The sequence below is a fragment of the Echeneis naucrates genome, chromosome 12 (genome assembly GCF_900963305.1).
Source record: "Echeneis naucrates chromosome 12, fEcheNa1.1, whole genome shotgun sequence".
NCBI lineage: Eukaryota > Metazoa > Chordata > Actinopteri > Carangiformes > Echeneidae > Echeneis > Echeneis naucrates.
This window is the reverse complement of record NC_042522.1, coordinates 7,722,702-7,740,874: the sequence shown is the minus strand read 5'-3', so window position 1 is coordinate 7,740,874 and position 18,173 is coordinate 7,722,702. Positions and strand designations below refer to the sequence as shown.

Genomic DNA, 18,173 nt, shown 5'->3' with positions numbered 1-18,173 from the left:
TCATCAGTTCAAACAAATCTTCAGCAGCTGACTATCGACCTTACAAATTGTTGTTTTGGTGGCACTAATGTTTACTCCTAATGTGTTTCTTTCTCCACCAACAGTCGTTTGTGCCCAAGGACTTCAGGCAAAGGACAAGACAGGATCAAGTGATCCATATGTCACTGTTCAGGTGGGCAAGACTAAGAAGAGGACCAAGACCATTTATGGCAACCTCAATCCTGTCTGGGAGGAAAAGTTCCATTTGTGAGTCACCAAAATTCAATGTTTGCAAAATGTGTTTGTAAAAATGTTAACATTTCTTGTACCAAGCTCTTGAGTGCCCAAATACCATGTCTTCATTCACGCACTTCATTCAGTGCACCAGATCTTATTTTCTATGAAAATTTATTCCTTATTACATTTTGTTTTATTCTACTTTTTCTTTAGTGAGTGCCATAACTCGTCAGACCGAATCAAAGTACGTGTGTGGGATGAAGACGATGATATCAAGTCGAGGGTGAAGCAGCGCCTCAAGAGGGAATCTGATGATTTCCTTGGTCAGAGCATTATTGAAGTTCGAACACTGAGTGGAGAAATGGATGTCTGGTACAACCTGGGTTAGTATCCTTTTTTTTGCTGTTCATGATGATATGGACAAAACATGATCTACCTTATTGCTGTATTTGACGTAATAAATATCGAAACAAAATGATTTGATACTCGCTCATAGGTGTAGGCACAAAGCATCTCTACAAATTAAGCAGGTCCACAGCTTTGTTCATATCACCTGCTGGGACTGACTTCTAACTGCAATTGTTTGGTGAGAAATGCTGTGAAACACTTGGGAATCTTGCATAAATATAAAGATATTCTCTCCTGTGGCATTTGGAGGGGCCCATTCCATTTTGGTTTGGTCCACCTCAGGCTTTTTGATCCCTGGCCTACATAGAAATCATTTACAACAGCCTGGTTTCATAAGCCATTTGCTTTATTTTGTCCTATTGGAGGACTGATCTTCTAATGATGAGTCTTGCGGTCTCACCACATTTGTATGTCTCTGTTTGGTGCAAAGAGTTTTCATTTCTGTAAGTCATGTCAGTGGTTTGTTTGAACCTCATTACCCACATCTCCTTTGCTTTCAGCATATTTTTTTTTGAGCAACCCCAAGGCCCATACATGGCCTGCATGACAATAGTTTTTCCCTGGCAAGCTCATTCTCTCAAAGTCCCACTGTGCTTGCTGACAGTTCATTTCAGGGAAAAACAACACTAAACTTGTTTCATGATAATCCTCAGGACCAGTCCCTGATGTATGACGGGATTTTCATTAGGATGAGCCAGAAATACAGTTGCTTGTGCTACAGTGTATAGATGGGCTGCTATACTATTCCTTTATGTTATGCTCTTGTGATGCTTATCGAGGTAAATTCCCCTCTTGATCTTGTTATTTTTAAGATGATTATATCTGCCTGCCTTTTCTTTTGACAGTCAGTTTTTTGTACAGACATTAACTCATGAACTCAGTTTTTATTTTTTTTTCTGTATTATACTGCTTTGATCTTCATCCTTCTCTTTTCCAATCCATGCTGAATATAAAATTAAGCTTCGGAGTGTAAAACATCTCTTGTTTTAGCTTGATTACAGTGCTTAACTTGATTTCACTGGCAATAGTAAATCCTGCCTAGCATTGGACTGAATCAGAATGTGTCTATAAATCAGTTCCTTTTTTTCCCCTCTCTGGGAAATATGAAGAGCTCAATTTAATATTCTTGATCTCTGATAATTAGTCTAACAAAATATTCCTCTGGTCAGGAGTCATTAGGAATTAGAATAGCAAAATTAATTATCAGTCATATAATATGCCCCATCCATTTCCTCCTCTCTATCTCTATTTTTTCTTCTCCAAAGCACCCCTCCCATGTCCTCTTTACTCTCCCCCGTTTCACTTTCTTGATTTGTGATTATCAAGTAGCAGCACTCCTCTCGGAAATCGACCGCTCCACGGACATGTACAAATTACCTCTAATGATATGCCTGTCAGGGCAAATAGCAGGGGCGAGCCGCCAAGCACTCCACCTCCAGAGAAGCTCCAGCTCAAGTGTCTTGGCTGATCAGGCACAGATCCATACAGCCCACTGCCATTGTCTCCCTCACTATCAGCTGGAGGACTTCTATTAGCTCTGCACTGCCATCAAACTAGAAACGGAGCCCCTTGCTATAGAGCTGCCATGTTAATAGCCTGCAATTAGTGTTGTGTTAACAAACCTGTTTTCATGTGTCTCTATGTCACAGAATTGGAATTGAGTTGTGAATCGAGAATGCACAGATATGCAATTGTTTGTATGCATGTGTAATGGCATGACTGTATTTGTGTTTAATTACAGAGAAGAGGACAGATAAGTCAGCTGTGTCAGGTGCCATTCGCCTCCAAATCAATGTGGAGATCAAGGGAGAGGAGAAAGTGGCTCCATATCATGTGCAGTACACATGTTTGCATGAGGTATTGGATTCTTCAGAAACATTAGCATGTGTTAACAAACTAAACACACTGATACTGTACATAATTTGTATGTGCAGTATTTTAGGACAGTAACAGCTACACAGGATATGTACATTGTAACCCTGATCTGTTATCAGTTTCTAAACAAAGTTATGCTAATTAATTTGTTACTAATAGTGTACCATCTGATGTAAGTGTTTCTTTCTCAAAGGGGCAAAGTTTTGGAATTGCTCCATAGCCAGGATTTGCATTAACTGCTCCAGCCATCATTGTGTTCATAATATAGGCGGTAATAAGACACCCTCTATATCTTTTAAGTGGACATACGTTTATTATCGGATGTGACTCAAATGGGAGTTTTCGTATACAACAGAAGTATTTTAACCAGGCATTTGGCAGGAACCTGTTGAAATCAGGTGAAATCACAATTTGTATATTCCAACCTCTTCCTTCAAAGCCAGCATAAACAGAATCTTAACAGCACTGACGGTGAAACTGTCAGTACCGCAATCAAAAAGGCCAAATTCTTTTAACAAGTACAGTTTAGGCGCTGTCAATTTGGCGTTAAAACTGCGTTTCTGTACATCACAGAACCTGTTTCACCACTCCACCGACATGCTTGGCCAAGGTGTGGTGAAAATCCCAGAGGCTCGTGGGGATGACGCGTGGAAAGTGTACTTTGATGATGTTGCACAGGAAATAGTGGATGAATTTGCCATGCGCTACGGGATTGAGTCTATCTACCAGGCCATGACGTAAGTCTGAAATATCACAGGGCATGTAAAGTCCGACTTCTTAGCTGTTTGTCTGCACTTGTCCAGTTGAGTTTGTCACCTCTTGATCTCTCCTGTTCCTCGCCCTCCCTTCCAGTCTTTTTCTCTCTTACCAAAGTGCCTCTTACTGCCATTGTCATTCACTGTTGGCCTCCAAATGAAGGAAAGTCAATTATAAGAGGCTGAGGATGGATTTGTCTCCATGAAATGTCATGCTCCATACAGATGCCTGTTAGCTGGGCCCATCATTCACACAAATTACTCTCCAATGGGCCATCCTTCAGCCTAAACGTGCCAGCTAGCTGATGGGCAGATGAAATGACTGTTCCTAAAAGGTATCATTGGCTGAAAACAAGACCCTTGAGAGGACACAGACTGACCAAATAAAGGCAAAATGCCTATATCCCCTTGACAAAATCCTTTCTTTATGACAATGAAATGTCTTTGTATGTGTGAGCAGGTATGAATTGGAGGAAGACAAGGCCTGCCCAAGTCTTCACCAACCTCTCTTTGTGCTTCCTTTTCCAGTCACTTTGCCTGTCTGTCATCTAAGTACATGTGTCCCGGGGTTCCTGCAGTGATGAGCACCCTCCTGGCCAACATCAATGCCTTCTACGCCCACACAACCGCCTCCACCAATGTGTCCGCCTCTGACCGCTTTGCTGCCTCCAATTTTGGGGTTTGTGTTTGTGTACTAGACAAACACACACAAAGACAATGAACATTTTTCTTGCTTTGTGACTCTACACACACACACAAACACAAAATGCATTTAAACCTTCAATTTTTGTCTGTATTGTCTTTCTGCCCTCTTCCTTATTCATTTTTTATTTTATGCCCACCATACAGAAAGAACGCTTCGTCAAGCTTCTAGACCAGTTACACAACTCCTTGCGTATTGACCTCTCAACATACAGGGTAAGGTTTTTGACTCTAAATAACTACTACCAGCATTATTGACCATTGTAGTCCTTGCACACTGTTGCTTTGACATTGATATTGTTGTTGATAATGATGATTTATTTATTATTCCCTACTTTGCAGAATTTAATGTTTCCTCACTTGTCGTCTTTGGGCACACATTTCCCCATTTTCACACCAGAAAAGCTATTGATGTAACCGATCTTCTGCATTTTGTTTCATGCCACATACAAAAATGCTTCATATTTTCGAATCACTATATATTAATTAAACTTATTTTTCTTTTGTAGAACCACTTCCCTGCCAGCAGCAAAGATCGTCTGCAGGATTTGAAATCCACAGTGGATCTTCTAACCAGCATTACCTTCTTCAGGATGAAGGTAGCTAAAAATATTTAATACACTGTGCTTTTTTTAATCTGTAATTGCTCTCTAAGGGAGCTGAAAATTAGATGCACGGGATTCCTGCACTGCAGGTTGATAAGGTTTCAGTGATTGTTTAGTCATTTACTGCTAGTGATTTACTATGTTTATGTGGTTTTCAGGTCCAGGAGTTACAGTCACCGCCCAGAGCGAGCCAGGTCGTGAGGGACTGTGTCAAGGCCTGTCTAAACTCAACATATGACTACATCTTCAATAACTGTCACGAGCTGTACAGCAGACAGTACCAACCTGTGGACACAGTGAGTCACAGACTAATTATCCAGCAATAGGTTGTGCATCAGCATGGTTCTGTAGCAAAAGCCATGTATAAGTTCGAGACACATAGATACCTTTCACCTTCTTTGGAACGTGATAATTGGATTTACTATTATTAACTGTGGTGTAATATTAACTGACTTGGACAATCAAGATTTACACTGACCACTAAAACAGACGCAACATCTATTATTCTTGTATTGAGCTTCCCTGAAGTACATATTTAGTGACTGACTGACTGTGTTTCTTTTCCAACCCAGAACAAGGAGGATCTCCCTTTGGAGGAACAGGGTCCGAGCATCAAGAACCTGGACTTCTGGCCCAAGCTCATCATGCTCATTGTCTCTATCATTGAGGAGGACAGAAACTCTTACACACCTGTGCTCAACCAGTTAGTCGTTGGCATACATTCACTGAATCTTTACTCTTTGAAAATAGCAGGCCCATGCACACTTTTGTGACTAAATTGTGTATAGTTAACCATTAACAGTTTTGTCAAATTGAGAGTAGGAGTTTTGTTTAATAGTTGATACTTTTGAGTTCAGGAGGATTGACATAATATTCTGTATTGTCAAACTGTCTCCCTTCTCCCAGATTCCCTCAAGAATTGAGCGTAGGGAAGGTGTCAGCAGAGGTCATGTGGACGTTGTTTGCTCAAGACATGAAATACGCAATGGAAGGTAATTCCCAGTCACAGTCAGTTATCCCTCTATAAATGTCCTGCTTTGCTGTGTCATAAAAAGACAGTAAGTTATCATCATTTCTGCAGAATTGATTTGATCTCTTCAAAGGAAAGCACATTTCTTTCCCAGAATGAAACTCATCAGTCAATTCTTTTCTTCCATACCTTGTGCGTTATGTCTCTTAATATAATCATTTTCTGGCTTCTTCCACATTATGCTCTCCCCACTAAGTTTCTGGAGAGCCACACCCAAGACTTTTTATAGTAACAGTTATGCTGTATTGGACTTAACAGGCGTAGTTGATCTCTAAGAAGTGAAGGAAAAACCTGAAGCATCATGGGCTTCAAAGCAAGTAAAAAGTACAGTTCTGGTAAAACTGGAAATGTCCAGCAGAAAAGAAAAACTCTACTGTAGCACAGAAGAAGTTAAAGATAGAAACGATAACTGTGCTAGGTTTGAAATCTGCTTATGTCTCCCAGGACCCTCTCTGCACTTTTTCACTGCTGTACTGTACTGCTCAGAAACCACCAGTCCCCAGATGCAGTCAGCTTTTATCCCAGCCCTTGCCCTCAAGATGAATCCCCTTCACAGATTGTCACTGTGGAATACCAGCTTCAAACATTTCTGTAAAGAATTGGTAGCTGCTTCAATTTCAAGGTTCATTAATATAAATGAAAAATGTTTTTAGGAATGGAATAAATCCTGAGAGAAATTATACTTATTTAAAATTTTAAGAGAAGGAGTTTTTTCATAGCTCACTCATGCATGATCAAGTTCCTGGTTGAATGTGAGCTAATCATTGTTATATGATCCCATTGCTTTCTATAACTGTATCTTAGATTTGTCTGAGCTCCCCTCCAATTAATTATCTGGAAGTCTGAAATAGACCTGGTCCAGAGTGTTACATTCATTAGCTTTTAAGTGTTGATTAACCTCACACTGTGTGTGTGTGTGTGTGTGTGTGTGTGTGTGTGTGTGTGTGTGTGTATTTTTTTCACACTGCCATAGCATTTTCTCCCCCATAGTGTAAATGCTATTACTTTTCAGTCAAATCTGGTTACATGGCTTTTGTATGTAAAGTGAAAAGCACAACCTAATAGTGTTTTTAGAATTATAACTTTGCATACAACTAACTTAAAACTATGTTTGTATCTAGTATGAATCAGAATTACTTTAGCAGAGAAAGAGGAAAAAGGCTCAAACTGGTAGCCAGTTGGCTCCAACAGGGGTGGGGGGCTTTGAAATCAAAACTCTTCTATATCGGGCTTAGATTCTGTCCCATTCTGCCAAAAACTCATCAGCAATTTCACAGGATTTTTATTTCTTCATATCTACAGAGCACGAAAAGCACAGACTCTGTAAGAGCACAGACTACATGAACCTGCACTTTAAGGTCAAGTGGCTTTACAACGAATATGTCAAGGAGCTGCCAAATACTAATGATGTCTTTCCCGACTACCCATCGTAAGTAACATATTCATTCTTAGGGACATGGACGCATTATATTTCTCTATGATTACTTTATTTTTGATCCCTAATTCAGGTATGTGTAACCTGTAATCTTTTTTCCCCTTACAGTTGGTTCTTACAATTTGTGCTGCAGTGGTTGGATGAAAATGAAGACGTATCTGTCGAGTTCATGCATGGAGCTCTGGAGAGAGACAAAAAAGACGGCGTAAGAAAATAAAGCTGAATTTAATGTGTTGTTACTTTTCAGAAAAGGTTTTGCTTTTAACGATGTAAAAATAAAAGTAAAGGAAGGGACTCCCAGAATAAGGTATTTGAAGTTGATCTTCACAGACATATCTTTCTGCTTGTGCGTGTTAAGATATTGTTTGTATGCATAATTTCATCCTTGCTGTCTCATACTGTCTCAGTTCCAGCAGACATCTGAGCATGCTCTGTTCTCCTGCTCCGTGGTGGACATCTTCACCCAGCTCAACCAGAGCTTTGAGATCATCAAGAAACTAGAATGTCCGGATCCAAACGTCATGGCTCAGTATAGTCGTCGCTTCTCCAAGGTAAAAGCTGCTCCCTAGGACATCACATTGTAAAAGGAGTTGGACTAAAGAAACAACACACAGATATTGTGCACAACCTCTCCCCCATACTTAGTTACTTGAAGTTCAATCTGAATATTTTTTATAACTAAGGATAAATTTGTTCTTATTCATTTTGCCCTTTTATTTCCATAATCTGCATCTCGCTTTGACTGTTGAACAATATGAGGGACATTTCAAAACATTCACATTTTTTTGTACAGGGATTTTGAGATTACATCCTTCAATAGAATTGTGGGTTTGGGCACAATATTCCCCTCCTGGGGGAAGAAGTACAGATTTTTGTGTTTTGTGGGTTTGAGTTTTGTTTTCCTGCATGCTAGATAAAGACATTTGAGACTCTCTCTAACATTCAGTTGAGATGATCCTTTGGTGATGCTCCCCAAAAGTGAAATTATGTTCCACCTTCTAAACACTGTCAACAGTTTTACTAGTTATTATTAAGTAATTGGATTTGAAACAAATTGACATTAAATGTCTCTTTTTATTTCACATTAAGTTTTAATGTTTTTTCCCTTTATTTTTACAGACAATTGCCAAAGTTCTTCTGCAGTACAGCGCCATTCTGACCAAGAGTTTTCCCTCTTACATTGACAAGGAGAAGATTGTAAGTCACCCAGACTTCTCTTTTGAATGCCGATGCAGGTTCATTTACCTGCTTTAGATCTGACACAACACAGTACAAATTTAATGATGTCAAGTTGATTAACTCCCTGCTACATTAGTGCCATCTCACTGTTCATTGTATCTGTCTTTTCCTGGGTCCTCCTGTAGCCATGTGTCCTGATGAATAATGTGCAGCAGTTACGAATTCAGCTGGAGAAGATGTTTGAGTCGATGGGAGCCAAACAGGTAGGTCTGGAGATCCAGATGCAATGCAGTGGATGTGAAAACAGTTCTTTTTTCAGTCGATCAGGTTCTGTCAATGACATAATAGTTTATTCCTTGTTAAAGGGAAAAAAAAAACACCAACTAACTAAAAAGCTTTAAGTTGACCATGGAAAATAGAATTTCAGCAGTGGTTGCTTCTACATTAGCTGTTTGTGTGGCTCTTGTGTATTAGACTGCAAGAGAAGAAGCAGAGGTATGTATAGTAGTGGTAGCTTTAGTGTCTATTTGAAGTAGATGACTGAGCGTGCTCGGGAGTTTTGACTGTTAGCAAGGCTATAGCAGATGTTGTCATGCTACAGGCAGGTTAGAAATTTCTATATGCTGTTGTGGTGTCTGATGTGATGCTGTCAATGAAAGCAGATCAATAGTGACAGAGATTAAACCCTGTGCTCCCTAATAGACTAGAGAATATTGAGACAGAGACTTAATTCAATCATGTCCCCTGTGTCCGTGTCCTAAGTGTATCTGCAGTTAGGACAATCAATATCCTCTCAGCTATGACCTCTCTGCTATAGAGTGCTCTACCATATTTATTATCAGTACAGCAAAGTAGGTTTTTTTTTTTTTTTTTTTTTTTTTGGTGGTTCTTGGTTGTAGCTGTTCAGCACAATAGCTGAAGTTTCAACCAGTGTGTTGACTTTGCAATTAAAGCAAGATGAATTGGTGGAAGAAGAAGAGGAGGAGGAGAAGGAGGCAGGAGAGGAGGAGGTAGGTTCCTGTCATAGTCTTGGCAATGCTCATACGGGCACATATTTGTCCTTGAAAGTACACTTTTAAATAGCCAAATGAAGCAATACATTGCATATATTGATTATTTTCCTCTTCCATGACTTGGACTGCAGGTTGTAAAGGGTGATGAGGAAGCAAAGGCTCTGGTGGGTACTGTGGATTATAGCAGAGTAGATTATTTCTTGCCATTGAATAGACAATAGATTCTGGCTCTTATAAATCCACCCCTTCTTTAGAAAACATGGTAGTTAACATCTTCTAGTGTCTTCCAGTCCTCTGTTCATGACAAAAAATTTTGAACAGTGAGGTGCTTTCCTGTAGAGGTAGATCAGTCACCTTTTTCCTATAAATGAGAAATCTTAACAGCAGGTGTATCAAAGTGCCTCTTTTGTTTTGCAATGGATAAAGAGATGGCAACGCCTTGAAAATGATTTTATTGAACCTGGTCACAGCATACCTGCCTCCAGAAATGCTTTGAATGACAGTGTAAGTGCATGTCATGGTGGAATTTTTCATCCCCCGGTGGCTAATTGTACATTCAACAGTACCTGTTTTGAATTTTATTTTACTTTTTATTTTATTTATTTTTTTATTTTTTCAGTTAATGTGTTTGAACTTTTATCATTTAAGTTTTGTGGAAGGCGTCATTTTAACATTTTAATTTATTTGTTCCAATACTTTCCAATTACTTATTGTCTGTAGTTTAATGGAATTAAATATGTATCAGTTATTTTAGGGATCAGTATGAGTAAGTGCTATTAAGCTTTACAAGGAGCATAAGTCGGCAATCGTATTTATCAGTTAAAATTATAATACACTTGAGCCAAATCAAACCACTATAAGATATAAGAAGCTGAAATTAGTAATATCTGCAAAGCTAGTTAATCTTACCAGATCTTTTCTCGAAAATATTATTATGTAAACTGAGCCAGACTTTTAGTCAAGCTATATCATTATTCAGCTTTTACTTGACGTAGCTTTCTGGTTTTTTTAGTTTGTCTGTTTGTTTGTTTTAATCAAAAATTTAGGTCTTGCAGGGTAAAATTTCCTAAACATATTTTTTGGAAGAATGAAGTCACAATCATGTTTCCCATCTCTTTTTTAGCGCAACCATAGCATGCTTGCATGGCAGGCAAGTTCAACGTATATGCACGCATGTTGTGGATCACATGACTGCATATATACACATTCTTCTCATCACTTGCATGCATTGTAAAATTTTCCTGAATATCGGTCTCACAAGCTTTATTTCATATGGTTGTGGTAATGGTAGCAATGAGAATTTAATTGTTACAGTTTGTTACATTGTCCTTTCACTGCCCTCCTAGTTTGAGGAGAGTGAGGAGGAGGAAGAGGAAGAAGTAGGGGAGGAAGGGGAGAAAATAGAGGATGAGGTTTGTTGTGGTGGTTTTAGCCCATAACATTGTGCGTAAAGTCATTCTTCTTCAGTTTTTCCTTGTTCTTCTTGCTCCCACCAGCATCACAGGGAGCCTCGGTCCCACTGAACCAAAACGTCCCTTTGGTTATCACAGTGGAGTTTATTGTGTCTAGTTTTTTCCTCATCATCCCTGGTGATTTCCACCTTGAGTTTTCACTTTCTGTCAGTGACACTTTTCCTCGCCTTTCCTGTTAACTGATCACTCATTTCCCCACTTAACAGGAATGATTATCTCTGAAATGTCTGTCAGACCTTTTTTTTGTTGTGTGTGTGTTGATAGCTTGTCACTTTTATTTCTCTCTTTCAAAAAATCCGAAACATTCTTTGCTCACAAAGATGGGTGCGCCAGGGGAAAAGGTAGGTTACGTGCATACATGCGTATACGTACCAACGCGCTTTGTATCACGACAGTTGATCATTTGTAGTTGTAAATGACAATCAAATGACAAATCAGATATGACGGTTAATTGAAGTTGTCCTGTGTTAACCTCTCTGTGCTGCCGTAGATTGAAAATGCATTTGAAGAGAAGAAGGTGAGTGTCAGTGTATTGACTCGCTCATTAGTGCACCAGTGCACACTAAAATACTCCAAGGCAAAAACAAAAAATGCTGCTCACAGAGCACATTAAAAGCGGACCACAATTCATTTCTAGCTGTCTTTTTTCCTTCCCTGAAGCCTTCCCCTTGTGTTGCATAGCAGAAACTTCCCAATCTCCCTCCCTCTAATGGTGCAGCGTAGCCTTGACAGCCCATGAATCAAAGGGCCATTGGATCATTGACTTAATGGGCCGCAGTGTGGATTCATCCATATGGCTTTGCTAACCCTCCAGGCTGTGCTTATTTAGATACCATAGTATACCTGTGTTAGGTATGCTCCAATCTTTCCTACTTGTTCCCTGCAGCCTTTGCTCACTACTTGCAAGACATTTATTGCATACAATATTAAACCTTTTATTTTTTTCAATGTCCTCCCATTGGTAGTTGGAAACTGCAGAGAAAAAGGTGGGTTTGTGTTGTGTGCTGAGGAATTAATCATTTTTTCTTTATAAAATAAATATCATATGTTTTATATTAATTACAAAAAAAACACATAGAATACAAGCATTACTGTACATCATGAAAGAAGGCTCCATTACAATTTTTGCCTCTCATCCCATGGTTCGTGAAGTGTTGCAAACTGGATGGATTGTTACTTTTTTCTTTTGTTTTTCATAACACAGTGTAACATTTTAACTGAAAGCTTCAAATATGAAATTGAAGCAGTCCATTTTAGCCAACTGCTGTGAAAGGATTTCCAGGTCCTCCATGTTTGGGGGAAACCTGGGGCATACCGTCTCTCTTGAGAGTAATTATTTTCTCTCTACGTTTGCAGGATGTGGAAGCTTAGGGAGGTTTTAGCAGCTGACTTCTCTCTGTCAGCATATTTTAGAGGTGCTTTTTGTAAGTTTATTTGAAACCTACGCCTCCTGGCCTTCTGTTTCCTTGTCTTTCTGCAGATGGATGCTGAGGCCAGCGACTTACTGAACGACCTGCAGGTGAAGCTGAACAATGTGCTGGATGAGCTCAGCAGTACATTTGGGAACAGGTAGATAAGCAGCTCAAACATCCTTTCCAGTGTATATGTCAGTCACCTGAGAGGGATTTGTGCAGACCAACCAGTACTTTTCTGCCTTTCCAGTTTCCAAGGCCATATCAACGATTGCATGCGACAAATGGCATCTCTGTTGTACCAGATCAAAGGACCGCTCAACGCCAATAACAAAAACCAGGTGGATGCCGACTCGGACAACATGCTAAGGCCACTTATGGATTTCCTGGATGGAAAGTGAGTTTGCTCATGACGTTATGGGACTCTATTTCCATCTTTTAAGCTTTTTAAGTAATGTTATGATTCATTTGGGTTTTAGTCTTATGTCTTCCTTTTTTTACTGTCTCAATATCGTCATGTATCATCTTAAATTGCATTTAAACATTTCAATAGCACCAGCAGTAGTTAAGGATGAACACACCTTAACACTCCATGGTTTGTGTATCTCAATGACCTGTGTATATATGTATTTGTGCGTACGTGTGTGTGTGTGTGTGTGTGCGTGTGCGTGTTTCTGCAGGCTGACACTGTTTGCCACTGTGTGTGAGAAGACCGTACTGAAGCGGGTGCTGAAGGAGCTTTGGAGGATGGTCATGAAAAGCCTGGAGAAGACTATTGTCCTGCCGCAGGGAAACGATACCTTTGTAAGTCCACTCCTTGGATGCTTGCTCCAGCATTGTTGCAAACAAATATGATGTTCTATAAAAAATGTAAGCAGAAGTAGCATCGTCCTTTTTTTTATTTTTCTTGCAGGGAGCACAGATACTCTCAGCTGCAAAAGAACTTGGTCAGCTCTCTAAACTCAAGGTATCATACTGTTTTCAAACATTTCATCCATGTTAAAGGGAGCTCAGAATGACCAGACGTGTGAAATGACTGATTTAGACATTGACAGTAAATGTATCTACTTGTATGGAGCTAGCTCACCTCTTCTCTGATTTGGGTGTGCAGGATCACATGGCAGGGGAGGCTAAAAGCCTGTCTCCCAGGCAGTGTGCTGTCATGGATGTTGCACTGGACACTATCAAGGTCAGTGTGTAGCACAGAGCTTTGGTTTCATCAGGGTGCAGGGCAGACGGGTCAAATTAGCTTCATCAACTATTCATCCATTAATCCGCTGCTCTGAGAGTTTGTGTAGTCTGCTGAATTTAACTGGCCAATTCAAGCTGAACCTTTTTTTTTTTTTCTGCCACGGTGGCATATAGTTGTTGGACTTGACTAGCTGCTAGCTTAAGTAGTTTTCACATAACAAAGTTTATCCTTTTTTTTTTTTTTGGCAGCTGAACACAAAAGCATGCATATAAAACCCAGTTAATCCCTAATACTACCATCAGCTGTTCCTTCATATGTTGATATGGACTGACACTTGGTCCCCTTCGCAGCAATACTTCCACGCAGGAGGCAATGGGTTAAAGAAGGCGTTCCTGGAGAAGAGTCCTGAGCTGTCCTCACTACGCCACGCTCTGTCCCTCTACACTCAAACAACAGACACTCTCATCAAGACCTTTGTTACCAGCCAGCATTCACAAGGTATTTTGGTCCACTGCTGTATGATACATCATAAAGATAGAGGGGAAATAAAAACTCTCCTCTAATAGACAAGGAGAGCTTGCCAGCATAAAAATGTGTGTTTGGATAACAAGGCCATTCACTGACAATTTCCTCCTCCTGTAAGCTTGCACCTGTATTTTGTGTTTAAAATGTTATGGTAGAATTTGTTGACATGTTACTGCTGTCTTCTCTTATCTCCTGTGCTGCCTCTGTGCCAGTGCACAATGGAAAGGGTATTAGGTTGTCCCCCAATGAAAAAATACAGCCCAGCAGGGGTAGGTTTCATTGAAATCATCTGCCAGCCTCCCTCTCCTTCCCCACCCGCTCTCCCTTTGTACATTTTGTCACTGTTCCACTCAAGTGGCAAATTCACCCTCTCTACTTGTGCCCCCCGCAATCACACCAACCCTCCAATATGAATCAAAGTTTCTTCTTTACCTGTATGGAGCCAGATGGAAGCTCACTGATACATGTTCATGGTTGTGCGTTAAACCAGGATCTGGTGTGGACAAGTCAATAGGGGAGGTGTCTGTCCAGGTTGAGCTGTACACACATCCTGGGAATGGAGAGCGAAAAGTCACTGCCAAAGGTCAGTTTTGGTGTCTTTAAAGCATCTTAAAAAGGAACTTGCCATTTTAAGCCATGTTTGCTCATTTGATGACATCGCTCACACTTTCCTCGCACATTTGTTGCCGCAGTCATGGGAGCCAGCGATTTGAAATGGCAGACATCCGGCATGTTCCGGCCCTTTGTGGAGATCACCATGATTGGTCCTCACCTGAGCGACAAGAAACGCAAATTCCAGACCAAATCTAAGAACAACAGCTGGTCTCCCAAGTTTAATGAGACCTTCCATTTGTAAGCACTGTAACAATTGAACATACCTCTGATTGTGAATAAAAAGGATAGGTCATAGCTTCAAAGCATTCATTTATGCATATTTCTTTAATTATTATAGGGTTTTTGTTGTTTTGATGATCTATATATTCATATCTATATATCCAGTACATTTATAACTGCATTAGTTAGCTTGATCATTTGACTCTTATGCACTGTAGAAATTTGTATTGTTTGTGTGCGTTAGTAATGTTTTTTAGCAGAAATTCTTGCTAATGGTTTTCAATTTATATTCAAATTATATTAGTTTTATCTTAACTTTTTTTCTCTTTGTGTTTATTGTTCATCAAAACCAATTCTTCATATGGAAACCTATTTGGCAAGAAACCTGAGTATAAACACTGATAACTCCAACTTGTATTGCTCTTGACATGTGACTTCAGTAATGTTTATCAGTAGTGTTTCACAACACAACCAACGTGGGATGCTTTAATAGTGCCTAAGCTGTTTAAGAACCTAACAGCCTACTGTAGCTTTAAGTCGAGTAACCTGCTGCTGTGTTGATGAATAACTGAAAAAGCAAACCTGTTTGCTTTCTCTCCACAGTGTTCTGGGTAACCAGGATGGCTTTGAGTGCTACGAGCTACAGGTTTGCGTCAAAGACTATTGTTTCGGCCGTGCTGACAGAGTGGTGGGCTTGGCTGTGATACAGCTGAGAGACATCATGGAAAAGGGCAACTGCGCCTGCTGGTGCGCACTGGGACAGCGTATCCATATGGATGACACAGGCCTCACCGCCATGCGAATCCTTTCTCAGCGCTCCAATGATGACGTGGCTAAGGAATTTGTGAGGCTGAAATCAGAAACGCGATCAGCCGAGGAGGGCAGATGAGGAGAGGGACAAAGGAAAAATTATGGCAGGTCTCCAAATTTTGGAATAAGGATCTCATGAGACAGTTTTATCAGAAAAGCAGGAATTAGTTTCCTTAGCTTGCCAAGTGGAATCTTTGTTAGACCTTTGTTGTGTCTTAGCTGCTGTTGACTGTTTGGTTTGCGCCTTGCCAAGTTCAAGACACTGTCACATTCACACTTTGGGTATTCTAGACAAACACTCAACTTTTCTATGTTCCTGAAATACACGCATCATTCACAGAGGTACCATACAGCACATAGCCCCAAGAATTCACTCAGCTGACACACTCAACAGCTGTTTTTTTTTTTCCCCCCTTATCTCTGTAAGCTGCATTGGCAAACATAACAGCCTGAGGGAAACAGAGGATGGCAGAACCAGACAAATTCGCAAAACTTCCAAGTGTTTTTGTGGAATACCCTTCTGCCCACCACCCCCCTTTCCCATAAACCCCTCAAACTGCCGCCATGTGTTTGATGCCTTACACTCTGCAAGCTGTGAAAGTGTCATGTAGAGATTTCTCTGGAATGCCCTGTTCTGTAGCTCCACTGTGATAGTCTGAGTAAATGTGAAAATACCTTGTGGTTTATCTCATGAAGAGGTCTTTTGTTTGGTGAATGAATGGCCAGTAGCTGGGAGACACTCCTAGACAATTATTAAATGCAAAAGATGATAATATATTTCACTGGTTAATCATGTACAGATAATGTTTGAGGAGAAGTTACCCAACCCTTGGTCTTACCCCTGATTCGAAGGATTGATCAGTTGAATGTGTGCCTTGTTAAGTTTCCTTTATTTTACCCAGTAGAGACAACATTCACTCAATCAGTATATACATTTAGCTTTAACTTCAGCCATTTACTCCAAGTAGAGTCCTGCTTTGGCTATATCTGCTTATAAGCTCAATTAACAACTCTTGGCTCATGTGGCCTAGCGTCACCTTGATGGTGCAGCCATTTTATTTATTTTTTTTTAAATACATATTTATTGTTGTTGCTCATGATGTAAAATGTTGTTTACTGCTGAGAACAGATGCGTTCCTCACATCAGCGTGTTGAGAATTTTGCACAATCAGAATGAATTGCTTATACAAGCAAGATGAGTCAAACACCCTCCAAGTAAAGTGACAAAAACTAGTGTTTTGTTTTGGACTTTCAGGTAATCACCTTTTCTTCCTAAGAAAAAAAGAAAAAAAGGCAACTGAACATTTGGACACAAGCTCCCCAGCTGCTGAAGGAGTATAGAACTATTTTTTGTTTACATATCTCTTCCTGCTCTGTTTTCTTCTCTTATTTTCAGTGGCCTTACTTTGAAGACAAACTAACTATGTGTTTCTCTGAAATCCTTTTTTTTTTTTTTTATCCATGCATTTCCTCAGAGGACTGGTCACTGTTGTTGCCCAAGATGATGTCAAATGAGTTTTCCAAGTGATGCTCCTTTTTTATCTTTGATGATCTTGCAATCGTTCTAACTATATCTAGGCTGGGTGGACTTTGCCGTCTGTTTTATTTCATGTTATATTTTGTAAGTATTTCCGTAATCCTCTTGAATAGTGGGGGATGATCTCAGTCGATGTGTTGTAAGAAACATTTGAGTTTTATGGGCAGAAATAATATGCAGTGAGACATGTGCCAGTGAATTTGTTCAAAACAGATGGAAAAATATTCAAATGTTACACTTAATGAAGGATGGATATTGCTGTATTATGAGAACCTCAGTGTGTGCACATTTTTAAACCACGAAGAAACCACGAAATCAGACTCCTGATTGTTACACTGCAGTGACCCTTGTGCATAATTTGTTACTTCCTTATGGGGCAAATATTTCACAGCCATTCTCTAATATACATGTTCCTTGTGCCAAGTTGCAAGTGGTTTCTTTTTGGGTTTTTTTTTTTTTTTTTTTTTTTTTTTTTTTGCATTTGCTAAATTTCTTAACCCTTGCACTATCACTAAACATCTGCAATAGTTAACAATTACAGTATATTAGTCACAGTAACTGTGTGATGTTTTCTTTGTATTGTCACGACTGTTGTTGTCAACATGTAAACATTCCAGTTAATGAATTTTGTATAAAGTCTTTGAGAAGTATCTCTACAGGTGTCTGCTTGTGTTTTTCCCGGTACAACGGGATAGTGGGATGCCTTGGTGGTACAGAGGTTAGCACTGTTGCCCCACACAGAGAGGGTCCCCCTGCAGTGTTTTTGTATGGAGCGTCCCTGTGCCTGTTTGCGGTCCCTTGGTACTCTGGCTTCCTCCCGCAAAGACATGCAGGTTAGGTTGAAGTGAACTGTAGGAATGGATGTGAGTGTGCTCCGTATCAGCCCTCCCCTATAGACCAGAGGACGGCGAGATTGCAAATTTTGTTTTGGCTTCTGTGTCTTATCAGTTAAATTTGATTTATTTTCAACTTTGGTTTAGAGAGCACCACCTTCACGTCATGAGCTAGTTCATTTCAGTTTTAGTTGAACCGCATTGTTTACTAAAAGTGTCCACTACCTCCTGCACATACTTCTGGGAATATATATATATATACACACACACACACAACATGGGCAAGTGGTTTGTTGTTTCTAAAGTGCAGTGACATTTTTTTTTTCTTGTCTCAATTTTG

The 18,173-nt window shown here is 39.9% G+C and overlaps 1 protein-coding gene across 4 annotated transcripts in view; it reads left to right on the top strand.

Annotated features, from left to right (window-relative positions):
• The window catches only part of unc13bb (unc-13 homolog Bb (C. elegans)), a 59,824-nt gene extending 42,354 nt beyond the window's left edge, over positions 1–17,470 (top strand). For 2 of the 4 annotated variants that reach the window (XM_029515538.1, XM_029515536.1), the window contains 25 exons: positions 105–246; positions 430–599; positions 2,366–2,481; positions 3,073–3,236; positions 3,783–3,933; positions 4,104–4,172; positions 4,466–4,555; positions 4,720–4,857; positions 5,134–5,264; positions 5,468–5,553; positions 6,894–7,020; positions 7,135–7,231; positions 7,434–7,577; positions 8,146–8,223; positions 8,391–8,468; positions 12,171–12,259; positions 12,353–12,499; positions 12,783–12,906; positions 13,016–13,069; positions 13,214–13,291; positions 13,645–13,792; positions 14,032–14,088; positions 14,310–14,402; positions 14,512–14,671; positions 15,257–17,470. In XM_029515538.1, the coding sequence (XP_029371398.1) occupies positions 105–246; positions 430–599; positions 2,366–2,481; positions 3,073–3,236; positions 3,783–3,933; positions 4,104–4,172; positions 4,466–4,555; positions 4,720–4,857; positions 5,134–5,264; positions 5,468–5,553; positions 6,894–7,020; positions 7,135–7,231; positions 7,434–7,577; positions 8,146–8,223; positions 8,391–8,468; positions 12,171–12,259; positions 12,353–12,499; positions 12,783–12,906; positions 13,016–13,069; positions 13,214–13,291; positions 13,645–13,792; positions 14,032–14,088; positions 14,310–14,402; positions 14,512–14,671; positions 15,257–15,542 (3,017 nt within the window). In that variant the 3' untranslated portion in view covers positions 15,543–17,470. The remainder of the gene's footprint in view (positions 1–104; positions 247–429; positions 600–2,365; positions 2,482–3,072; positions 3,237–3,782; positions 3,934–4,103; positions 4,173–4,465; positions 4,556–4,719; positions 4,858–5,133; positions 5,265–5,467; positions 5,554–6,893; positions 7,021–7,134; positions 7,232–7,433; positions 7,578–8,145; positions 8,224–8,390; positions 8,469–12,170; positions 12,260–12,352; positions 12,500–12,782; positions 12,907–13,015; positions 13,070–13,213; positions 13,292–13,644; positions 13,793–14,031; positions 14,089–14,309; positions 14,403–14,511; positions 14,672–15,256) is intronic. The other 2 variants (XM_029515539.1, XM_029515540.1) reach the window with 2 other exon arrangements.
• The last annotated feature ends 703 nt before the right edge of the window (positions 17,471–18,173 follow it).